The sequence below is a fragment of the Pagrus major genome, chromosome 4 (assembly GCF_040436345.1).
Source record: "Pagrus major chromosome 4, Pma_NU_1.0".
Taxonomy (NCBI): Eukaryota; Metazoa; Chordata; class Actinopteri; order Spariformes; family Sparidae; genus Pagrus; species Pagrus major.
Window position 1 is genome coordinate 3,917,685 of NC_133218.1, and position 23,425 is coordinate 3,941,109.

General features: G+C 40.9%; 1 protein-coding gene across 1 annotated transcript in view; it reads right to left on the reverse strand.

Moving 5' to 3' along the window:
- neo1a (neogenin 1a) overlaps positions 1–23,425 on the reverse strand; it is a 176,267-nt gene that overhangs the window by 16,665 nt on the left and 136,177 nt on the right. The window contains exons 8-16 of the mRNA XM_073465092.1: positions 17,378–17,612; positions 15,627–15,781; positions 12,917–13,065; positions 10,764–10,902; positions 10,191–10,240; positions 7,214–7,358; positions 4,777–4,887; positions 3,984–4,178; positions 2,840–2,935 (exon numbers count right to left, since the gene is read on the reverse strand). Coding sequence (XP_073321193.1) covers positions 2,840–2,935; positions 3,984–4,178; positions 4,777–4,887; positions 7,214–7,358; positions 10,191–10,240; positions 10,764–10,902; positions 12,917–13,065; positions 15,627–15,781; positions 17,378–17,612 — 1,275 coding nt within the window. The remainder of the gene's footprint in view (positions 1–2,839; positions 2,936–3,983; positions 4,179–4,776; positions 4,888–7,213; positions 7,359–10,190; positions 10,241–10,763; positions 10,903–12,916; positions 13,066–15,626; positions 15,782–17,377; positions 17,613–23,425) is intronic.

A 23,425-nucleotide genomic window follows, 5' to 3' on the forward strand; every position in this document is an offset into this window, starting at 1 on the left:
ACAACAAACAGATTTAGTAAAGGGAACGCTACCTCAGTAGAAGAAGAAAAACAGTCTCTGATGGTTTACAAATTCCTAGTGTCTCACTTTATATAGTATATTGTATTATCTATCTATACAGCAAGTAAGAACTGAATTAAATTTTGAAATGAATGGTAAAGTCCCTATACAAACCACAGTCAGCCAGCTGAATAAGACACATAATATTTACAACCTCTGGTTTTATGTAAGAGTGAGAGTGTGTCTATGTGCATACATGGAGAACACTTGAGTGTGTTTGTGTGTACGGTGCCTGCCCATTACACCCTATAAAGCCTTTGGAGTGTTAGTGTGTGACTATAAAGGGAAAGAGGGGCTCAAACAGGCAGCTTCTGGCCAACAATCTGAAGGATAAATGCTTCAAGATGGCCTTCTGGCCGTTAGTTTCTCTGTGCTTGGTTTAGTTGAGATGGCAGAAAAAGCTTTGGTCAGTCACCCGCGGTGACACTCCTCCTCGACCACTTGTTGGTCCTCTCCTCTCAGCCTCGCTCCATTTGACACCTCTTTGTGCAAAGCTGCCCTCATTATATTCCCAAGACTGAGTCAGTGAGTGTATGTGAGTGTGTGCGTGTGTGATGAAGATCCAAGCATTCATGTGGTTGTGGAGAGGCACTGAGGTTTTTGGAGTGGCATGCAAGCTGCATTTCTTTACCCGGCTTGGAAGAATAGTCTGCAGTGTTAGTAGAAAACACTGCAGAGAAGAGGCTGACTTACAGACGGGAGTGCAATCCCTCATTTCCTGCTTTTCAGTAAGACGTCATCTTATTATAACATATTCAACTTAGCACGCACTAAGCATAAGTTCACCAAGTTTCTCCTCAGTTTTTTTCAAAAGTAAAAGTACTATGTAGGTCAGCTCGTCTTTTTAATCCCGACTTGAACAAACTGGCAGGAACGGAACGCGCCCCAGAGGATTCAGCAGCAGACGATGGTGGTGGGCTTTGGTTCTGCTTTGAGAGGAAGCGTTTGGATCTGACGAAGGGTTGCCAAAGCCACCACAGGGGGTCTGAGTGTGTGCAGCGTTGTGGGGGTGTGTGTGAGGATGTGAGGAAGCAGGAACTTCATAGAGAGAAGTGTACTGTATGACAGTGTGCGGGTGTGTGCGCACTTAGACTGCCACCCCCCCTCGAAGCATGTTGACGTGACTCATGTCATCCAGCATCCCACCCCTATCGAGCTCGGCAGTGCAATAGTTCTGCAGCAGAGACAAACTGGAGTGATCAAGGCTGAGCGGGGAGGTGGGTGGCTGGATGGGAGAGGAGGCGGGTGCAGCCCACATTCTGGGACACCCCAGGGAGCATGGGCTGGTTGTCTTATGACACTGTCACATAAACTGTGTGAACTCAGCTAACGGGGAGTCTAACTGGCAGCGTGTTTGCACTTTAAGATCATTTGTCAGGCAGTGAGGCTTCAGTTCTACTTCTAATTGTTAACCGGGTTGTGATCTGAGACTTTGAGGATTACAGGCTGGGAGTTAAACTAGAGTTTCTATATTCTTTGTCTGATCGAACAAAGTTTGGCTCATCGTGATGCATGCAGATATGTAAAGATAACTCCATCACAGGTGACAGGGTGCAGTCCTTATACTGCTGGATTTTTAAGGTCAATACTTGTATCCAATAAATGCAACAGATATCAGCAGAGCTGGGTAGTAACGAGTTACATTTTTACATTTTCAATAAGAGACGGGTGGTCCCAGGTCTGCTGGTGCTCTGTTATCCTACCACAGACACGCCTCCACTCTGTTCAAAGCAGCTGAATAACTGAAGCTACAGCAGGAGTATGGCTTTCAAATAGCGCTAACCGGTAATAATATTGAATTAAGATGAATTAACAAGAATTTTGTTTCTCCTTTTTCTTCTGTTTACTCACTATTAACTTTACCAGTAAGTATTTTTGTACTCTAACTCATGTAGTAATTTGGTGACTACTTTTATTTCATACTTTTATTCTTGTTTCTAGAATCAACAAAGTTTTTTTGATAAGTAATCTCTCAAAATTGGTCATTTGAAGAATGAGATATTTTACAGTTGAAAAATAAACTTGTTGAAGTTCTCTGGACGACAAATGGTTACTGCTACTTTATCTTGTTTATCTTGTTCTTTATCTTGGTATGTCCATTCTAGGCTACAGTAGAAACATGGCGGACTCCGTGGAAGAGGACCTGCTACCTCTGTATATATAAAAGGCTCATTCCAAGGTAAACAAAAGCACAACTATTTGTTTCAGGTGATTCTTTTTCATGAATATTATATTCCATTTCTGCCAATAGATCCTCCTAAATCCTACACAATGGTCATTTAAATTGTTGCCTGATGCAGATGGCATAGAAATTTAGGATTGAATGTGCACAAAAATACCCTTTTCTTCTTATCTCATGGGAAAAGATTCTACGGGAATCTTAATATCGAGACAACTTGTAATCTAAGGGCAAAGTCTGAGGGTTTTGAACATTTGATTAAAAAGAGACTCAAGTATACTGGGGGCCATTATGGAGGGAGTTAATTAGAGCAGTGAGACACCCCGATGACCCGTTATCTCCTTGGTAATTTGGAGTCCAGACACATTCTGCCTGATAATGATCCCAGGTTAGAGAGAGCGGAGATAAATGTAAGTCGCAGGCTTTTCTTTCTCTTTTTTTTTGGGCTGGTTCCTGTTGTGTACGAGCTAAAGGGATGTGATTTATTCTACCAAAGACGAACAGTATAAATGCAACTACTGAATTCTTCCTTTGCAGTGTCTTCGAATGGAAGAGATCGAAGGATTTTCAGGTGAGCAGACCGATGTGTGTGTTTCATACCTGACTGTGGTCTGGTGATGGCGCTCTCATACACAGGAATGCCCTCGCCTACGTTGTTGAAGGCCTTCAGTGTGATCACATAGTGAGAGCTGGGGTCTGACAGAGAGAGAGAGAGAGAGGTGAAGGCAGAGTGTAGTAAGAGAGACACGACAAGCGAGATAAAGTGATGCAGCAGCCACCTAATCAAGTCAAAACTCTCGAGACTCTCGGCTTATAATTGCGATATTAGCCAGAGTCAGTATTTGAATACAATCATTTGTCTTACTGTGATTGTAATGAAAGCTTCAATTATGCACATATATATACTTTACAACAATTCCTCCTCCAAACTCCTCCATTTCAAAGATTATTTCTTAACTCATAATCCACTTCTATTCACCTTCCTGAGGCTTGGATTACTGTAGTATTATTGATGGTGATTAATTACACCCTTACTAAAAACCACCAACTGAGTTTGACCTACGTAATGGACTCAGAAGAACAAAAATGTAATTTCCTATGGAAGAAAATCTGTCATTTTGTGTGTCTTGCTTTACAAGAGAGTGAAATCACAGCTTGGTACTATCATTAAGAAATGTTAAATCCAACTCCTCCACGATTATTACATTTTCTCAAAGGTTGGACTGAGCCTTTGCAGAAAATTGCCACTCTTGCAAAACATGTTAGCTAGAAAGAACTTTGTGTTGATGTTTCATTTGCTTTTATGACAGCAAGAATTAAAATGACCAAAAACAAGTTTGTTTTATTTAAACATTTTTGACCTTTAATTATTGTGTCCCCATTAGGCTAATCTCTGTAATTAGTGGCTCAGGCATGTGGTGGAGAAGAGCTCATTAATTTTCTACTCACTGTGAGGTACAGATGAATCTGCTTCATATTGTTTGTGTGTGTGTGTCTGCTCATTAAATTTTATTTTCAAAGAATACTTCCAGTGTCAGATAGACCACATTTATATTCCTAAGGAGGAAAAATTCCTGCATTGTTTTAAATGCTGACATTTTCTCATCAACATCTGACTGTTAGATTCTTTAATGCAATTATATGGATGACAAATATCAGAGTAGAATGAATCAGTATGTCAATAAAAACAGAAGCATTGCAAAGAGATAGAAACACAGAGTGATCAACAGCAGTTAGTTCTTACCGAGGTTCTCGATGGTGTAGTAGCGCTGCTTGTAGTCAACTTTGATGGTCTGAGCGTGGGGACTGCCGATGCCGTAGCCGATGGTGTAACCACGCACCACAATGTCTTGGTTCTCCGGCGGCGTCCAGCTCACCACGATGCTGTTGACCAGTGGGCGGACGTGGAGAGAGCTGGGCTGGTCTGGTACACGAGATTCTGGAGAGGAGAATGCAGGAAAAACTCGAGCGTTACAGTGACACAACTGATTAAAGATCCCATATTATGCTTATTTTCAGGTTCAGACTGATGTTACATGCTTTAATGTTCAATAAACACATTATTTTCCTCATTGTGTTGTTCTGCTGCACCTCTATTCACCTTGTGTCTAAACACTCTGTTACATTGGCTGTCCCTTTAATAACCCTTCCCTGAAAAGCTCATTTTGCTCTGATTGGTCAGCTCTCACAGGCCTGAGCAGGCATCGCCCACTGTTTTTCCACATCAGCTCTGCTGGTATTTTTGCAACCTAGGCCATGCTGCGGGCATTTCAGAGGGCGTTAACTGTATAGTTGTGACATCACAGCCTTACAGAAGTCCTGATGGCTCATTTGAAGACATTCTCTGAATATGGTTTGTGAGCATTTCTCCATGTATTGAGCCTTTTGATAATTTTACAGTTTATATAGCACCTAAAGTTGCTAAAATCTCACTTTCTACAATATTGGATCTTTACATAAAATGCTGACAAAGAATAATCACTTACTAATTAATAACACATCAAACACAAAAACCAACTAAAGCAGGGTGTTTTTACCATCCAGGTCACTCTCAAATGTTTCTGCCGTGGTCCACTCGGTGGCCGGTCCCGTGCCGTTCACTGTCATGGCCGACACCCTGAAGGAGTACTCTGTCCCACGCTCCAGACCTGCACAAGCAAAACAAACAGGTCAGATTCAAGTATTTAAACTGAGCTGTGGCTGAACTGAATCTTAAGCAGCAATAAAACTCTTTCATTAAAACTTCCCTCTAGTTTTATTTCATGATTTATCCGTGCTCTCCACTTGGCCGGCTTTCTAGTTGCAGACACAATAAATATTTTGAAAGCGCAAATATCTTAAACAGATGCCCAATACTGCTCTGCACAATTTAAGTAGAAAATCTATAAGTCTGCCTTAGGGACGGATCAAGTGAAGGTTTCTGTGGCACAATTAACTTTCTTTTCCACTCAATATCGTGAAGTGATTGAGATTTATTTCTCATCTTTGATTAATATGTTTTTGGTGGTTTGCCTTTCAGAAAAGTGTGTAATAGAAGCTAGCACTAAAAGTATAACACTAAGGGACTAAAAAGCAGAGAAAAAAGACTTCTGGAGTCTGAATTTGTTCATATTTTAAAGCCATGTCTCCTTCGAAATGAGCCGTTTCACCGCTGGATGCCGGCTTTGGTATTCAGAAAAGAGGGGACTGCCTGCTGATAAATGATGTGTTGCTGTATTAATTTTCTGTAAAATTTTTCATCATCGTCATATTGTCCCATTTGCACGCTACATGCTAATCCTGTGGTCTTTTCTCTCTGTACCCAGTATTCTGGGCCACCCTTGGGGGTAGCTTCTGAAGACTGCCTAACTATCCGTGCCTCCAAGGCTACAACATCTCCTTCTAAACGCTTTTGAACCAACAAACACCCCTCTGTTTCACCCCCCAGAATGTTCTCAAAAATCAACTTTTAAGTGTATATTCTCTTTGATGCAGCACACAGTGTGAGGCCGGGCCACTTGGAAGATGCTGAGACAACATCTAATATTAATCACCATTGCTGTGTGTCTCTGGTGATATTGTGCATATTTTTTGTGGTAGCAGCGGGTAATGTAAGGGTACAGTAAGACATGTGACTCCGGCTCAAAGTTTTTAGATAAAAAAATCATATGTTGACTAAATAAACAGCCTGACTGACTCCAAACAAGAACTTGAGTCACGTCTGCCAGGCTCAAGATCAAGTGTTTAAATATTGCAGTATGTCAGACATAGCTGACAGTATATAAGACACATCCAGCAGAGATAAATTGAGTCTGATAACATAAAAGCTTTACTGTAGGACCTGCGTGGGGTGTAGAGAAGGAACAGTAGTGCCTGAGAGCAAAGAAAACCTTTCTTTCTGGATCCACCTCTTTAAAATGATGTTCCAAAATCATATTGAAGACCATCAAGGGCACAAATCAATTTACAGTGCCATCACATTTTCAGTGGCCTGTTCACACTTTGCATCAAGACACACCCTCAGTGATCCAAGTGGACAGCCCGAAAACACAAGTGTGAACACACCCCAAAGACGCATTGAGGACACAGTGGGGCACAGTCACTCAGGCCACATTTTTGAAAAGGTCAGGGAGGCATTTGTCTATATTTGTAGTGTAGTGTACACATCTACAGCTAGGATTCTACATGCTACATACAAAAAGGTTCAACACTTCAGCATACTAGTTCTTTCTTAAGTCTTCATTAGTGGAGCCTTAAGTTCTTGTATCATGTTTGTCTATTGTCAGTCTTGTTTGTAATATGTGTGCAAGAAGAATGCATTGTCTTCTTCTACTGCAAACTAAATCTACGTACAGGTACAAATAAAGTCATCTGAACCGGTACTTACAATAAAAAATGAAATTGTTTCCAAACCATCTGTATCAGGTACGATTTGGTTACCACCTGATGTTTCTCTCTTTGCGTTTTTCAGTCCAATATTCATTTTCTGTAGCCATTTGCTGAATATATTATACATATTTTCTAATCTATTTAGAAGTCAAACTCCCACACTCTAACCCGCAATAATACATTTATCTGCGACACTCGTGTGGTAGACCTCCATCAGGCAAACCCTAAACTTAACCGTCTAACACTGAAATGTTACAAATAAATGTATTTTTGCAAGTTAATCAGTCTGCAGGAGGTTTGATGGCATCTTTTGATCTTCTCTCTTGTTAAATCACAAGGTCTGAACCCAATCTACAGCTCCTCTCCATCTACACATATATGTACAGTAATATATGCATCATATTCATTCACACCCACTTGCAGGATCATCGGGAAGTCTTTCTGTGAAACAACAATGAAAGACAACAAAGCTGGTAGCTAAATACACATAATCTCTGTTGCAATACTAGTCATGAAATAAATCTGGGGCTAATGAAACAGCAGGTGCAGTTTTATTCTGACATTGGCTATCACAGTTGAGCGAACTGCTGAGTCAGAGGCCATTACCGGTGATGAGTTTGAAAAGCTGGGTGCCTCCGGTGATTTCGGATGTTTCACTCCTCCGGGATCCTTTCCGGTAGCGGATCTTGTAGCCGGTGATCTCCCCGTTCTGGCCGCTAAGGGGTGGGGGCTGCCACCGAAGCATGATGCCCTGAGGATGGAAGAAACACAAACTTACATTTAGCACATGTGGGACCATCTGTTTTTTGGCCTGCAGCTGTAGAGGTGACCTCATGGTTTAGCAGGTAGCATCACACCTTCCCACACACCTTGGCAGAGGCGTTTGTGTTAACGTTTCTCTGCAGGTTCACTGTTCTGTTCATCAGAAACAGTCTCACCTTCCCCTCCCTTCCTTCTGACACAAAAAAACCAAAAACACACTTCTGAGCATGGGTGACGCAGTTCAGATTGACGCATTTAGGAAGAAATAAACACATGAATAATAGAAGGAGGTGCACTGATGAGTGGAGTGTGCGCATGTGGGGTGTGTGGACAGGTGACCCCTGCAGAGACACTGAGGCAGAGAGATGAATGAAGGACTTTAGCTGGCGGGCCTATGCTGCACTGTTGTGGGATTCATGCATCCGAGTTTTTGTGTGTGTGTTTAAAGAGATAGGTGGGGGGTAGCCCAGCGTGGGAGAGGAGTTAATTAACGCTTCCCCACTGTCACACTGATGCACAAAAGCCTCAATACACGCAGAGGGCACACACGCACTCCTCCCCAGCCGAGTCAAGGGAATTGCACAAATTAAATTTGTGTTAAGTGTGTTCAATTATTCCATATTTCTTATTACACTATCGGTCCGGGCTCGCCTTGTGTGTTGCTTTTCCTCCCTTCTTCTCCCTAATCAGGAAAACCTGTTTAATTGACTTTTGGAAAATCACAGGGGAAGGTGAGATCGCAGATGCCAAAAGGAAAAAAAAGGTGCAAAATAAGATCACAAAAACAGGAATTCCAGGTTGCTTTGCAGGTATTAGATGTGAGGTTCTGCTTGACGAGGCCCAAAGAGGAGACTGAATATGAAATGCATGTTAATTAGTTTTTTCCCCCGTTTCCATTTGGCTGGGCGTATCAAACAGCTAATTGCATAAATGCTTTGTATCTATATACTTGTACCAGAATTACTGACATAATGACTGTTTACATTCAGAATTAAACAGAACGACAGCAAAGAAAAAAAATTAGATGACTAATTTCAATAGTGTTTAGGAATAAAGGATGCCAGATGTTTGCTTCACAGTTTTAAATTGGCGTGTCTGGGTCTAATTGTGGAGGGACAGCTGGATGTACACTATCCATTCAAACAACGAGTCTGCTACAATTTCTGTCCTTCCCACAGAGTGTCTCCTCTTCATTTCTCTCTTAACATTAGCATTAGAGTGTTTTCTCTCCACAAATCTCAGCTGAGTATCCCTCAGCATGGGTGGCCAGTTCTCACTCAAGCTGGGAGTGTGTGATAGGATTGTCTACCAGTTTTTTTTTTCATTCTCTAGTTTGCTTTGACAGTTCTCTCTCACTCCGGCTCTGCATCGACCAGCAAAGGGCTAAAAGCGCCGGCTGCCACTTTTGTAGTCAATGCACGCACCCTGAGGTTCTTCTTCTCTTTGCTTCTCTCTGTTTGCACTCGCTGTCTCACGTGTCACGAGCGAGAAACATCTTTTATCAAATTTAATCCAACACTCGGGTGGAAATATACAATAAACAGGCCTACAGCTCTCTGTTTGAAGATCAAATGGCTAAACAGATAGTCAGCCATGGCCAGTTTCCTGTTTTAATCAGGAGCCTGTTGTGAGGCCCGCAGCCACCCCAGTGGCCTTATCTAATCATGAATATCATGCAACAGCTACAGTATGTTTAACTGTAATAAATCTGATTAACAATGAAACTTTAAAAGACCACCAGGTGGTGTCACCTCGGCTATGAGAAATTTTATCCAGTTATCGTTGATCCAAATTCAATCAAGATAAAACAAATCTCACGTTCAAACACTTAAATCTACTGTGAGTTTATTCTATTTATCCTGACACCTAAAACACATGTTAACCAACAGGGTGCAATAGCTGTTTCCAGGGTAGCTTTGCACAGAGTATCCCAATTGGAGTTGCAGCGATCGATTGTGATTAGTTGACAACTATTTAATAAATATTCCAAGCATCGATTGATTGTGTTTTTACAAACAAAAAGGCAAAATTCTCAGATTGCAGCTTCTTAAATGTGAATATTTTCTTTACTACTCTATGACAGTTAACTGAATGTCTTTGATTTGAGGACGTCATCTTGGGCTTTGAGAAACAATGATCAACATTTTTTTAAATACATTTTTTAGATCAAACAACTAATCCATGAATCCAGAAAATAATCAAGAGCTTTTTCAACAAAAAACAATAATCGTTATTTGTAGCCCTAATCCCAATAAGTATTGTTTAGGCAATTTATAGATCAAAAGACATCTTAGATCTATGTTAACTGAGCTTTGACCCTCATCTTACCTGCCCAAGTATTATTTTTTGTTTGCCTACATCTCCCAGGCTAATATTTTTTTGTATCCACTTGTATTTAAGCCGCAGGCTGCTTTGCCAGAAACTGTACAGAAGGAAAGTGATATGGAGGATAAAACCTTCTGACAGGCGAGTCTCCTGCCGATGAGAGGATCGATGAGGGTTCACACACCCTCTTAACCAGCTGGGGCTACTGGCCTCTGACGCAGCTAATCGCACAGAGAAACAACTGTGTTCTAGACTGCAGGCTATTTATTTGTTCAACAGCCTCTGTGTGTGTGCAAGTGAGTGTTTGTGGATTTGGTGAAGCGGTAACATTAGCTGTATGGCAAAGAGTCGAGCTGCAGGCAGTTTAGGTGCATTTATTATTTGTATATTGCATCTGAGAATTTGAGTGCAACAAACACTTTCAGGTCCTCGATAAGGCAACAGAAAAATCTAGGCTAGGTTCGGGTCCAGTTCAGTAAAAGTCACTCAGTCTTACCTTTGAGTTCTGGACCTCCAGAGTGAGGTTTTGAGGAGGAGCACTTGGTACTGTGAAGAAAAGAAAACATAATTTAGTTTCTTCAGTGTAACAAAGACCAGAATGTGATCTATTGTGAACTGAAATGATTAGCTGATTAAACGAATGAAAAACTGGCAGATTATTTGCCAATAAAAATAAATGTATCCTGACACTCTAATCTACTGCAAAGTAACAGACTGTGGTGATGCATTAGTCTTTCTGGATATGTATTTACAGCACACTATAGATGACTCCCTATCATTTAACATATTACATAGTACACTGATGGTAGGCATCATAAGCTTCAGCTTCAGTCTACACCTTTTCGGTCAAATTATTTTGTTCTTATTTTGGTTGTTTAAGCCCTTGATCGCATTATATATCATCAGGTATAATATGGGTAAGCATATACTATGTTTGCAGTAGACGAACATCAGTATAGGCTGTGTTCTCTTTCTTATGTTTTTTGTCTGTTACTTTTCTAAAATCAGTCAAATCAATCAGTCTGTTAAAAGCAGTTTTGGTTGATTTGCTCTTCATTAACCAACTGACCGTCAGACAGGGTGCGAACTACGATGTCCTCAGTGGAGACGCCTGGACCGTGCTTGTTGTTGGCCACCACACGGAAACTGTACTCTGTGTTCTTCTTCAGCCCGGTCAGGGTATACGACTGATTGTCTATGTCAACGTCCTGAGAGAGAAGAAGGGAAGAAGAGATTTGCATGTCAGTTTGAGTTGTGTGACTACAAATACCTATTAAGGTCTTCAACTCAGACATTTAACATTTTCAGATATAACAAATATATCTTCCTTTCTTCTGAACTGGAGAATAATGTGCTCCCTAACAATTAAGCATATAAAGACAACTTATGGAACAAATGTAAAGCTTGTTTGAAAAAAGAAATGAAAGGAAAAGATTACCTCTAAGAGGAGATAAAGAATACATTAATTTGAGTATTTCACTCCTGACTCCTGTTTAGCCTGTAATTTTAGCATTAACCCTTGAGACAGCAGCAAACATGTTGTAAATAAGACGTACCGACTGATTTACAATCCAAGCAATCTCTCAAATTTGACAAAGCCACAAAATGTGATGGCTGCTTTCATCGTTTCATCAGAATAACATGTCTATTTGTAATTCTGTGTAAAACTGTCATCTTCCACTGAGACACAAATTATGCTTTCTGTGATTTCCGACTTTTTGCTCTACAAATTGGGCATGCTGGCACATGCCCAATTATTTCAAGCCAATTTGCATTCAGCTCTTCGCTTCTGACACTTGGAGTAAAAAGACTCTTTGGAAATCTAATCTTGCTTTCAGAGCCGTCCAATCACAACCTCTGAACTCTGGTCAGATGGTCGCCTGTCACCACATCACCCTTGGAGATGCATCACAGGCTGTCCCTGATTTCTCCCTGTCCTTTAATATTTCATACTCCTTCAGCACCATCTCTTTCTAACTTCTAGCTCTGTTCTCTTTCCTTCACCTCTTCTTTCTTTCTTCTCGTCCCTCTCTTCATCTCTAGCCCTTTTCACCTCATCTCAGGCTCTCTCCTCCAGGGAGCTGAGGCATCATTACTCAGTGTGCTGGCTGACGTTTCATCCATTATCATATTAAAGGCTTTTTAATGCCTCACTGGCTTGTGCACTGCTACTGCTGCGGCTGACTCAATATCTAACTAGCTTGATTCCACTCTTGTGACAGAGTTAGACCCGCAGAGAAGAACTGGGTGAATCATATGTGCTTTCTTTCTGCTCAATAGGTGTTTCAGCGTGAGGTGCGTAATCAAGAGTGTGGCCAATAAGCAGTACAAAGAGTCTTTTGGCAAATGATTAGAAACTCCTTAGCTCATCACAATTTACATTAGACTACGCAGTCATATTCTTTCTACTTTATCTAATGAACCCTGCAAAATCAAGCGTCAGCTACATGCAGTACTTCTCCTCTTACAAGGCAAAGTGTGAATAGTACCAGTAGAATAATGAATGTTAAGTGAATTCAATAATATATCATCAATATAATGAAGGCAAAGTACACAAGGAAATATTGAAAGGCTGGAAATATTATAAATGCTTGAAGGCTGAGTCAGTATAAGCTTTTAAAAGGCATACTATGCAGGATTTGTAAGTTGAGTCTCATTTCCAGGCAATCAATTACTGACTCTATGGACGGACGAGCCACCAACCAAAAGAGTCGGTATTTTACGTCCTGGAAACAAGACTCAACAATCAACTATCTTCAGAAAGACAAAGTGAAAGACAGAGTGCTCGGAAGTTCAAACAACATGTGATGAAGCTGCTCTCTGGTAGGGAACACAGAAGTTCAAAAAAGAGAGAAATCCAAGGCTGCCACACTCTTCTGCCTTCTGCACACCCTGAAGAACGCAGTGTGTGCCGCTACACAGCTCAGCTCTTTTTAAACATGGGCCTTGGAATTTTCTTTAGTGAATCAACTATCTACTCCAGAATCTCTGACACCTAAAAACACCCCGAATACAGCATAATAATTAGAAAACAATAAAAGACAGAGCTCAAGGTCTCTGCAGATACAGACACGGCTACACACTTCTAGTGGGTTATAAGTGATGACTGAGGCACATCAAACCTGTTTGGATACCTGAAAAGATTTCTGCAGTCATACATTTAAAGTGATGTAATAATGTCTATATTTAGTGTAAATTGAGTGAGTAAAGACTAGTTCCTACCTCTTCGTTGCCAACACTTTTGTCTGTGTAGTACAACTTGTAGGTGACGATATCTCCGTTGCCAGTGAGGGGTTTCTCCCAGCTCAGAGACACTGAGGACGGCGTGTTCGACATCGCCTGCAGGTTCGGAGCAGGGCCCGGCACTTGGACTGGTGAAAAAATGAACCAGAAGAGCAGACATTAGAAAACCATCCACCTTGTTCTCTTATCTTGAACCTTCTCCTCCTTTAATGCATTTTTGCTTAATCTGACTGACAGGAACTCAGTTAAGCAGTGGCCATTGATCGCTGCCAAACACATATTCTTGGCTACTCAAGACACATTTCCCTCATTTTGGTAAGAGCTCAGACCAGGAGAGGGCTCAGAGGCTGCAGCTCCGTGAAGACCAATCTGTCCCCTCTGGACTGGGCTGCCAGCCATGTTGATTTCCTTCTTATTTCCTTTTGTATTCAGCGTGGTAAACAGTTTATTTCTTTGTGTCTGGTTAGTCAAGATAGGAAGCAGAATGTATTACAATGCGTCTGTTTATCAGCTCGATATGATGGCTGTCAGGCAGATCTCTTTGTAAGAGAACCAAGATAGGCAGAAATGTCAAAGTTACGTCCACTAAACGTGTTTGTTGTTGCCACTGACAGGCTGAGGTTGTTATTATAAGTGTCTGACAACATTGCAGAAACAATTCATCCAGAGAGAGACCTTTTTGTGAAAAGAATAAGATCTTTTTGTAACCAAAAACACAAGTCTTGCTCACGGAGAAGTATCTGAATCTCTTGAGAGGTGAGTTGTTGGAAGACGAGAGTGGAAAAGTGAGTTGGAATTGAAGAGACAAGTTTGGAGTTTACTATGAAGAACTGTCAGCAAGAATTTATTTCATTGAAGAATATTAAGCTGATTTAGACAATCTAAATCTAAACAGGAGCATATTCCATATCAAGAAGGTCTCTATCTGTAGGAATCATTTCTGTAATGCTGTCAGACATGCTGTCAGAATAACAACCTCAGCTTGTCAGTTGTAAAAACAAGCACTTTTAGTGGACGTGACATTGAAAGTGAGAGTTGCCCTAAAGGATTATTTTGCAGCCATTGCAGCTGTGTCACTGCTGCCAGCTGAGGCGATTCACTGGACTGATTGCAAAACCTTTCTTTAGTATGAATCATTTACACACCAAAATATGTACACATAGGACCCAGGTTTAAAAAAACAGGAATTCCTCTTGAACAAATGACAACATAAAACATAATATGTATACATTTAAGCGATGTGATCTGGTCCGATTACTTTATATCCACTAGGAATAGGGGATGATGGAGAAATACTATTTCCACACTGTTCATCTGATGCAAATGTAAACACACTTAAATTAAAACTGACAGTCAGCACTTTAACCTCCAAGTCTATATTTCATGTGTGCTGTCTGTGCAGTCCATTAGACGGAGCAAACATAATAAAATATGTATCACTGCCCTAATAATTTGCGACTGTGCTGTAAACAGAACGTTCTGTGCCTATGTACGGTGACATTCCTTGTTGTGTCTGTACTGTGGCAGATTGGATTTAAAATGAAATAAAGACCACAGGGTTAAAGTGCCGGCTGTCAGGCACAGATATAGGTCTGTGCCGTATATATCTTGTAAGCCTTAGCTGCAGGTGTTCCTGACAGAAGAGAGAGGCTCCCATTTGTCAGTGTGCTCTGATGTTGGAGGTATGGGCTTTGAGTGTGTGTGTGCAAGTGTATTAAGTTGGTCTCTGAGGAGAGGTGATACGGGAGCAGCACTGTGTGCACACGGCTGGCGCTCAGACGCAGGTCAACAGTTTAAGCCCCATTTCGTAGCATGTTCTTACACTAAAGTGCACACACACGACAGAGATATACTGCACAGGTACAGGCCGCCCTCGCTGCTATCCCTATGGGAGGCTCGGCGCCTGCTGGCAGGCATTAAGGTGTGGTGGTGTGTGTGTATCTTTCTGTGCGTCTATGTCGATCCGTCCGCCCTCTAACCAAGGACACAGGTAGAGAAACGGTGGCTGACCTACAAAGTGACAGTGACTGAGCTGTAGCCAAGTCTGGAGGTGAAGGAACATCCCTCCTGACAGTGTGCTGGGAAACCCCCTTCACAGCACTTTCAAACATGGCTGAAACTAAGTGATCAAACACAAAGAGAAAAATCTCTTTGTCACCTTATTAATTCTTGTGTGTCCTCCAGTCCAAAAACATCCCAATGAACTTCTGTATCTCGTTTCTTGACAGACTGGATGAGAGGCAAAATCTGGAATGCTAATTTCTGACATTCCTCACTCAGGTAGGTTTAAGCAACACACACAGAGGGCTTATAGTAAATGTTGTGGAGTAAACAAGAAGTGGCTTATAAGAAGAAAATGCTTCATTTCTCTGGTCTGCTGTTGGGTGGTCTGACTTAACGCACAGCCTCCTCCTCTATGTGTGTGTGTTTTGTGTAGAGGGAGGAGGGGTGTCTCTGTTTGAAGTGAGCGTATGCTGTATGTGAGGATATATTTGTTTGTGTGAATGTTTATTTGCACATTTGTGTGTGTGCTTCTTTTGAGTGCATCCTGTTTGCCTCACTGTGCCAGTGCGAGCATGTTTCCAACAAACTGGCTCGAGTTCGACTTTATGTTTATGTGTCCTGTTTACTGAGCACATATGAATGAATGTTAGTGTGAGTGCGTGTGTGTGTGTGTGTGTGTCTTTACCTTCAGCCTGGGTGGCCACTTTGAGCGCTGCAGAGCTCTCTCCCGGGCCGTTGCTGTTGTGGGCAACAACCCTGAAGCGATATTTGGTATCTGGCATCAGGTTCTGGATGGTGACCTGCATCTCTCCCGGACGGCTGGTGTTCACTACTCGCTCCCTGATGTGGACACACACAAACATACACGCACACACACACGCGCAATCACACACGCACACACGCACCGCAGAACATTTTAGTTTAACAATAATTCTAATTTCTTCTATCTATGAAAAACCTTTACATTTTTAAAGTGTCAGAACATAATTAAAGGGTTTAGGGTTTTTAGGTTTAAAGGCACATTGATTGAACATATTTTGCCTTGTATCAGTTTAGTTATACAGATAATAGACATAAATGTGCATAATTGCTTTTTTTATGCTAGATGTGATATTGTTGTCAATACTGACGAATCTTTTAATTCTTTTTTTCTTTTTTACAATTAACCAACACCCTGGAAAATGCTGTAAAAACCCCTCAAATGTTACCAGAGCTCTGGGAGACATCTTGCTTGAATAGTCCAAGCATCAGACTAAAACTCAAAGATATTCAATCAACAATAATTTAAAAATCAGAAAAGAAGCAGAACTTAACATTTGAGTATCTGGAACCAGTTAATGTTTTCCATTTTTGCTTAATAAATAATGCAAATGACAAGTTTTCTGTCTGTCAATGAGTCAATTAATCAAGTAACTGACTTATTCAGGGAATTTCAGGGATTCAGCTTCTCACTTGGACTGTTGGGCCTGTGTTGTCGTTTGTGATAAAAGGTGGTGTTGCACTCAGGACAGCTGCTGGGTAGAGGTGTCCTGACTGGTGGTCTCAGACTTTTTGATTCTAATGTACTGTAATTATTTTCAATAATTATAACATTATAATAAAGTATTTCATTAATGACAGTGTATTGTCCCTGTATTTTATTAATGATTGTGTTTTAATGATGTGTTTTACTCAAAATAGTGCTTCCTCAGTTCCTCAGTAGCTCCTGTTTTTATTGCTTGCTGTGTATGTACAGTATGTGTGCGGAGTGGTGGGGGTGGGGTGGGAGGCAAGATTTTTATTGTTCTCATTGTGTGAAGCACTTTGTGTTACTTTTCTGTATGAAAAGTGCTACACAAATAAAGTTTGATTGATTGATAATGATGAGCATATTAGTACTCATCTGTCTACAGTAAAAAAACTACGGTTAGAGAGAAAAATACCACATGTACAACCACACTGGTTTGTGTAAATATTACTTGTATGCCATGTATTTGCACATATAGTGATGTATGTGTTTGCATCTTAAGCTCTAGCAGCACAGAGTATTTTCGGAAAATACCTTTAAGCTTTTTTTGTTTTTTACTTTTCACAGGGAGTAATAGCCAAAATGCAAAGGAGGAAATGTGCAAAATCCTCTCAGCCTCTTAAATTTACCTTTTAAGTCATATACAGTAAAAGCTGAGGAAAATTTATCACAGGGCTACTTGAGAAAATGAAATTACAGTATTTGAACTGATGTAAAAATATAATCCTTTGAGGAAGGAAGTTTGTTTTTAATTAATGGACACTTACTGCTATGATAAGTGCTTTAACTGCTTTAATTAGATATTTTCAGAGTGGTCTGAGACTCTGGCACAGGGATGTATGTATATTAGCACCCTGCTGACTCCAGCAGTAATGTGAGTATGAGAACCCTCCTGGCAGTACTGCAGTACAGCTGAGTGTGTGTACTACCTGCTAGTGCCCTCCTGGCTGTAGAAAACGGAGTAGGTTAAGTCGTCTCCATGGGGTTCAGCCGGCGGGCGCCAGGTCAGTTTGATGAAGCGGGTTGAAACCAGCGAAGCCACGACGTCTCGTGGGGCTGAGGGAGTGGGGCCTGCGGGACTGGCTACACCTCCGGAGCCTGGCGTTACATGGTCAGTAGTGTTAGGAGTCAGTGAAGGGGGAGGGAAAGAGGGCAGGGCTACGTCTTTGGGTTGGGAGGGGGAAGAAGAAGGAGGGAAGGGTAGGAGGGATGGCAGGATGGGCGTAGGGACACGGGGAGGGAGGAGACAGCGGCAGCGTGGGAGGGGAGGGGAGAAATATCACGTGCGAAAGGAACAGGTCGAGGAGAGGAAAGGAGTTGAAATGGAAATGACAGTGAAACGAAAGAAAGGAAGGAAACAAAAAAAAGAAGAAAAAACAAAATAACAACAACGTAACAAAAAAAAGACTTTCGGTGTGACAAGGAACCACAGAAATAAAACACTTCTACTACATTCACAAAGCTGACAAATAAAAGCACAATACAAGGGGGACTACACATGCAAATCTACACACAGCTCTCTAATGTCAGGGTAGTGGGGGCAGAACATACGTAGCGTCACACATTTCACTTTCACAGAAAGTCTTCCTGCCAATCATTTGTGATTTAAAATGATTGGTTTGCATTGTTTGACATTTGTATTCATTAAAAACTGGATAGCATTTGGTAGAAAACAGTGGTAGAAAAACTGTCTATGTGTTCAGGTAATTAAACTCTTTTATTTCAGACACAGTAAAAACAACTAAAGACTAACCCCCCCAAAAAAGTCTAGATTCTCACAACGAACACACCAGACGATGTTTTTTTAAAACACTTTTGCCGTCACATTCCACAGCCTAGCCACAGTAATGCTGGTGATTTCATTTGGTGTTTTTTTTTATCCTTTTTTGGAGGAACAATCTGTGGTCAGACTCTGAGAGATCTGCTTTCCATTTGCCTTGCAAGTGGGCGAAACGAAACCATACGGAAAGAATGTCAGTCCATATGACATTTCCATTTGTTTGCAGGTCAGGGAAACTGACTGCAGGGCAGAGCTGAAATACAGAAAAGGAGCACGGCAAAATGAAGTGTGCAAACGGGGTATTATTACGGGAGAAATTGTTTTGAAATTCAAAGCGGTTGCTGGCATGTTTGTCTGTCATGGCATGTGCAGTCACCGCTAACTTGGCTTTCAATATTTGTTTACATTTCCAATTCGCAGAGTTCACTGTCTTTTCTGATTGGAGTGATATGAAGGATTTACTGCAAACAATTACATGGTGCAAACACACCTTTCTGTACGCAAACACTCACTCTTTCACACTGTAATCAATGTGTTTATTGAGAACTGACTTTCTGCATCTGCGCAAAACTCTGAAGGAGCTTCACATTAATGTCACAGTGTTTGTATGTATGTTTACATCTGTACAACTGCACACAGAGTACACTCAGCAGTCTTAGGCCAGTGACATCTTTAATGTTGTGTTGTCTCTGTTCTTCAGTACGATGGATTGAAATGGCACAATGACTGTCCGGTTAAAGTGCTGACTATAATCTTTTCAAAACAGGTTGGAGGTTGTTTCTTAATAAAAAAGTAATGCATTCACATCAACATTAATTTTTTAACAAAGTGAGGTCTAACTTTACTTATTTGGACCCTGTAGAAAGCACTTTGATACACTACTTGTTAAATTACATTGCATCATGACATCACAAGATTTATTGTCATGTTTATTGCGAGTTACAATATAACTTTAAACCTAGAATTGCCTGCATATCAACACAAATCTTTATGCCAATAAGGAGGATATACACAAGTCCTTCTTTTATGCTCTTTAATAAAGTAATACCACAAAGCCAACAGCAAAGTTGTTGTAAAACAGCCCAAAGAGCACTTCAGAGAAAAATGTCTTGGCGAGAACAACAATCAGAAGAATAAAGGCAGTACTTGGCAGTTGGTTATAACTGCCTCAGAATAAAACGACATCAATATATAAAACAACATAAAAGAGGTGGCCTTCCTGACACCACCTAGTACTAATATCAACTACCTCAAAATAATATATCAATAAATAAAATGAAACAAGACTGACCAACTACAACTACGAGACATCAACAGACACTCGATATCTTCACTTCTTGCTTCTTCCAGGGGATTTCTAGCTTCAGTCTGGCCGTCAGAAAGTAAGACAAATGCTCAGATGGATTGAAGACAGGTGACTGATGGGGTCAGTCAAGATAATCCCACTGGTTGGATCTAAAAAACTAATTGGTTGCCTTCTCTGTATGTTTAAGGGAGAAATAACGGAGGCTCACGTATAAAAAGGGCTAGGGCGACTACACTCCATTTCATTATGGATGTCGGCCACCTCGAACAACTTTAAAGACCAAAGTCAGCACTTCATCTTCAAAGCTGGTGTTTCTGTTGAAATCCAGCTTGCTGGAATTGGGCCAAAAACAAAAGGAAAACACATCATCATCCTAATACTTTCTGACTGCAGTGTAACTGACCAGATGCCGAACAATTATCCTCATTTATAGTGATATACACACATATTCATACACAGGTTTAAGGAGCTATCCTTGCAAGGACTTTACACTGACATTCATTGTGGACAGCCTAATTCAAACCCTAACCTTAATCTCACCTCAATTCACACCCTACCACTAACCTCAACTGGGACCTCAGAAATGATGTTTTGCTGCATTAGGACCAGTCTTTGGTCCCCATGAGGTCTACTGGTCCCCACAAAAACGCAAACACACACAAAGTAAAAGTCTGGTGTCTCACATCACACTGGTGATGGGGTTATCGCAACACAACCGACAGGCTTGCAGGATAAACAAAAGCTTGAAGCCTGTTTGTTGATGAGGAAGCACTTCGAGCATATTACTAAAATATAAACACACAAGAGAAAACAATTAAAGGAACATGGCGGATTATACGCTGTGAGAATACACAGCAAACACTGCAAGTCACCTTGGCAGTGGAGACAAAGGTCCATTTATTATGAATACATAAAAGCCAAAAGAAACAAAGACAGAAACACTAAATCTAATATTGGGAATGCTTTTCAGAGAGAGAAAAAGAGAGATTCATAACTGCAGTCAAGATATTTAAAGATATACTCTTTAGATTGGATTACCCCAAACCACAATTAACTATCTAACCTTAACTATTACATCTGTTACCAAGGGTATTTGACTGGTAGAGTTTAGGCTCATACTGTATGTATATATTACAGAAGAGAGAGAGAAACCAAGTTAAAAAGCTCTGAAAAGGGACAAAAGACTTCTGAGTGACTTCTGCTTTCTTACTACTAGACAGCTGCTGTGACAGAACAAAACAAACTGTCGGGACACATTTTATAAATGTTTTGTTTCAATATTTATAAGGCAGATAGGTGTCAGTACCATCTATCAATGCTATCACCATTAGTCCAACATACTGTGTGCTGTTGCAGACTTGACAGTAACAAGCAAATGCCCAGATTTGCCTTTAAAGCCTGTTTTCTTCCCTTTCAATGAGCAAACAGCTTGAAATACTATACTAGAAAAGTAGGACAGGTTCCCATGTGTCCAAAATATGTTTCATATTAGTCAGTTCTGCATCGTCTGGATTTGAGCCACTGCTTGTTGTCTGAGGCAGAAGAATAAGTCATGACAGAAGTTGAGCCAAGCTTTGTATGAGAACGCATATTTAGAAAGAAAACAACCTTATCTTTGGTTCCTACAGGCATATTGTTGCAGAAGAGGAATCATTTTGGTGCACTACCCAGAGAGACAGAAAACAGAAACAGCTTGAGTGCTGGGCTTAGTGAAAGGTTTCTCAGAGGGCACAGGCAGCAGTGCCTCGCAGACACTTTGGTCATTGCCTTGATTCTCTGAGTAAAATTCAGTGTGGATCTAAGGGCAAAGTAACTGAGATAAGAGGTTGAATGTGTCACCTTTGTTGAAGCAAATGCACTAAGCAGTAACACAGTTAAGTTTAAAAAAAATCCTGAAATCAGTGTCAGGTCAGCCAAGGGGATAGACTGGAAAAAATGCCACTTTAAAACAGTTAAAAACAATGAATACAAGGGTATTACTAAGAGTTTTACTCTTATTCAAAGGTGTTGTGTATCATAGTAAAGGAAATATTTCTCTCTCTCCTCTCAAAAGTACCTTTTTTTTTTTTTACCATTAATGTTGTATTTTTCTTTTGAAGATTATTTTTGGCTTTTATTGGATAGTGTAGCTAAAGACAGACAGGAAAAAGGGGGGAGAGAGTGAGCATGACATGCCCTGGGTCAAACCTGGGCCGCTGCGGCAGGACACAGCCTTGTAAAGCCTAATGAGAATTGCATTATGGGTTAGGCGAAGGAGGGGAAATAAAACCATTAGATGTAGTTTCCATCTGGAGACATCTTGTCAGCTGTAGGTATTTGACATGCTGGGCAGTTTTCGGTGTCCTCCTGACAATCTGTCTTGTACGTGCATGCCTAGAATTGTTACAGTACGGAGGTGTCAGCCTCCCACTTCCTCTGTCGAACTCTATTCATAGCTGATTAATAGTGTCATTAGTCTTTGTGCCAGAGGTAATGAATGGCTGGCATTAAGGCTTAACGAGGAAGGTTACTCTAGATCTGCATAATAAATCTGGGTAACCAATACGCAAAACAGTCAAGACAAAGACATGCACTGCAAAGCATTCATCTTAATATTCAATAGAAGCAAAAGCCTTTTGTGAAATTAAAATAATTGGAGTGGCATTAAAGTTCTGATTAAAGCCTCATGACTTAAACTTTTATCTTCTGTTGCTAACTCCATAATCCTTTGCTCTGCTCCCTGATGAGTGCAGCTGTATAGAGTGCAGCTGTAAAGTTACGCCAAGTAGTTTTTTCATCATCTGGTCTGAGTACACAGATAAGAGAGCCTACAGTACCTCACTGGCTCCGACTATGCACCTCCACCAAGAGAGCATAAATCTACTGAATTCAGATATCTGTCAGAAGCACCCACAGCACTGTAACTACAGATAGCCTCTTCAGAGGGAATTCAGCAGGCCATGCCAGGCTCTTGCAAAATGGATTTTCTCAGGGCTAGTTTCCGTGTCTAATGTGGTTCGGTAATGATGACTGCGTAAGAGACAGATCCGGCACAATGCTAATGGTCCATTACTGAGTCACTACTTTTATCTGCCACAGAATGAACAGAGCAGGAATGAACAATAGTCCAGAGTCTTCGAAAAAGCAACACAAAGCAGACTGTCAATTAAAACTGGCAGTCTTTGTCATGTTTCATACGAACATGCACAAGTGCCATGATGATAAAATGTAGGACTATAAACTGAACAGCACTTATCTGGGCGTGTAGTTGAAGTGCAAGACGGTGATTAAAGAGAAATCATAGATTCCTTCTGAACTAAGACAAAAACTCATTGAAATTTCTGATAACTATGGCAGCTTTTTCCTCTACAGCCTTGTTTCCCTTGCTTTCTTTCAAGATGAGGCTGGAAAGATGAGCAAGCCTGACAGCTCATGACACTTGAGCAGCTTCTTAATGTGCCGACAAAGGAAACTGAATCAGAAGGAGCAGACAAATGTTTCAAGTAAAGAGAGGAAAGAAGAAGTGAGAGGTGAAGGGAGAAACGGGGGAGTGCAAGAAAAAGGGTGACCAAGCAAGTGTTCTTTTTGTTCTCCTCATTTCCTCGAGTACCTTGCTGCTATCAATAACAAACTCAATCTTTTTAACACAATTTTAACACCCTACAAGCAATACAATGATAAATTGAATGCAATTATATACGCAATAAAAATGCGACACATTCGTCAACAAAGGATAAAACTTCACCTTGTATTGTGTTCCACCTTATCAGTGGCCAAGGGGAAACTGACAGAGATACAGTATCAGATTGGTGGAGCATATCAGTAACCGCACACATCCCCTCTCGCTGTGATAATCAGAGACAGTCAAGATTAAAGTGCAGCTGAAACCTCACAGAGGCTTAAACTGACGAG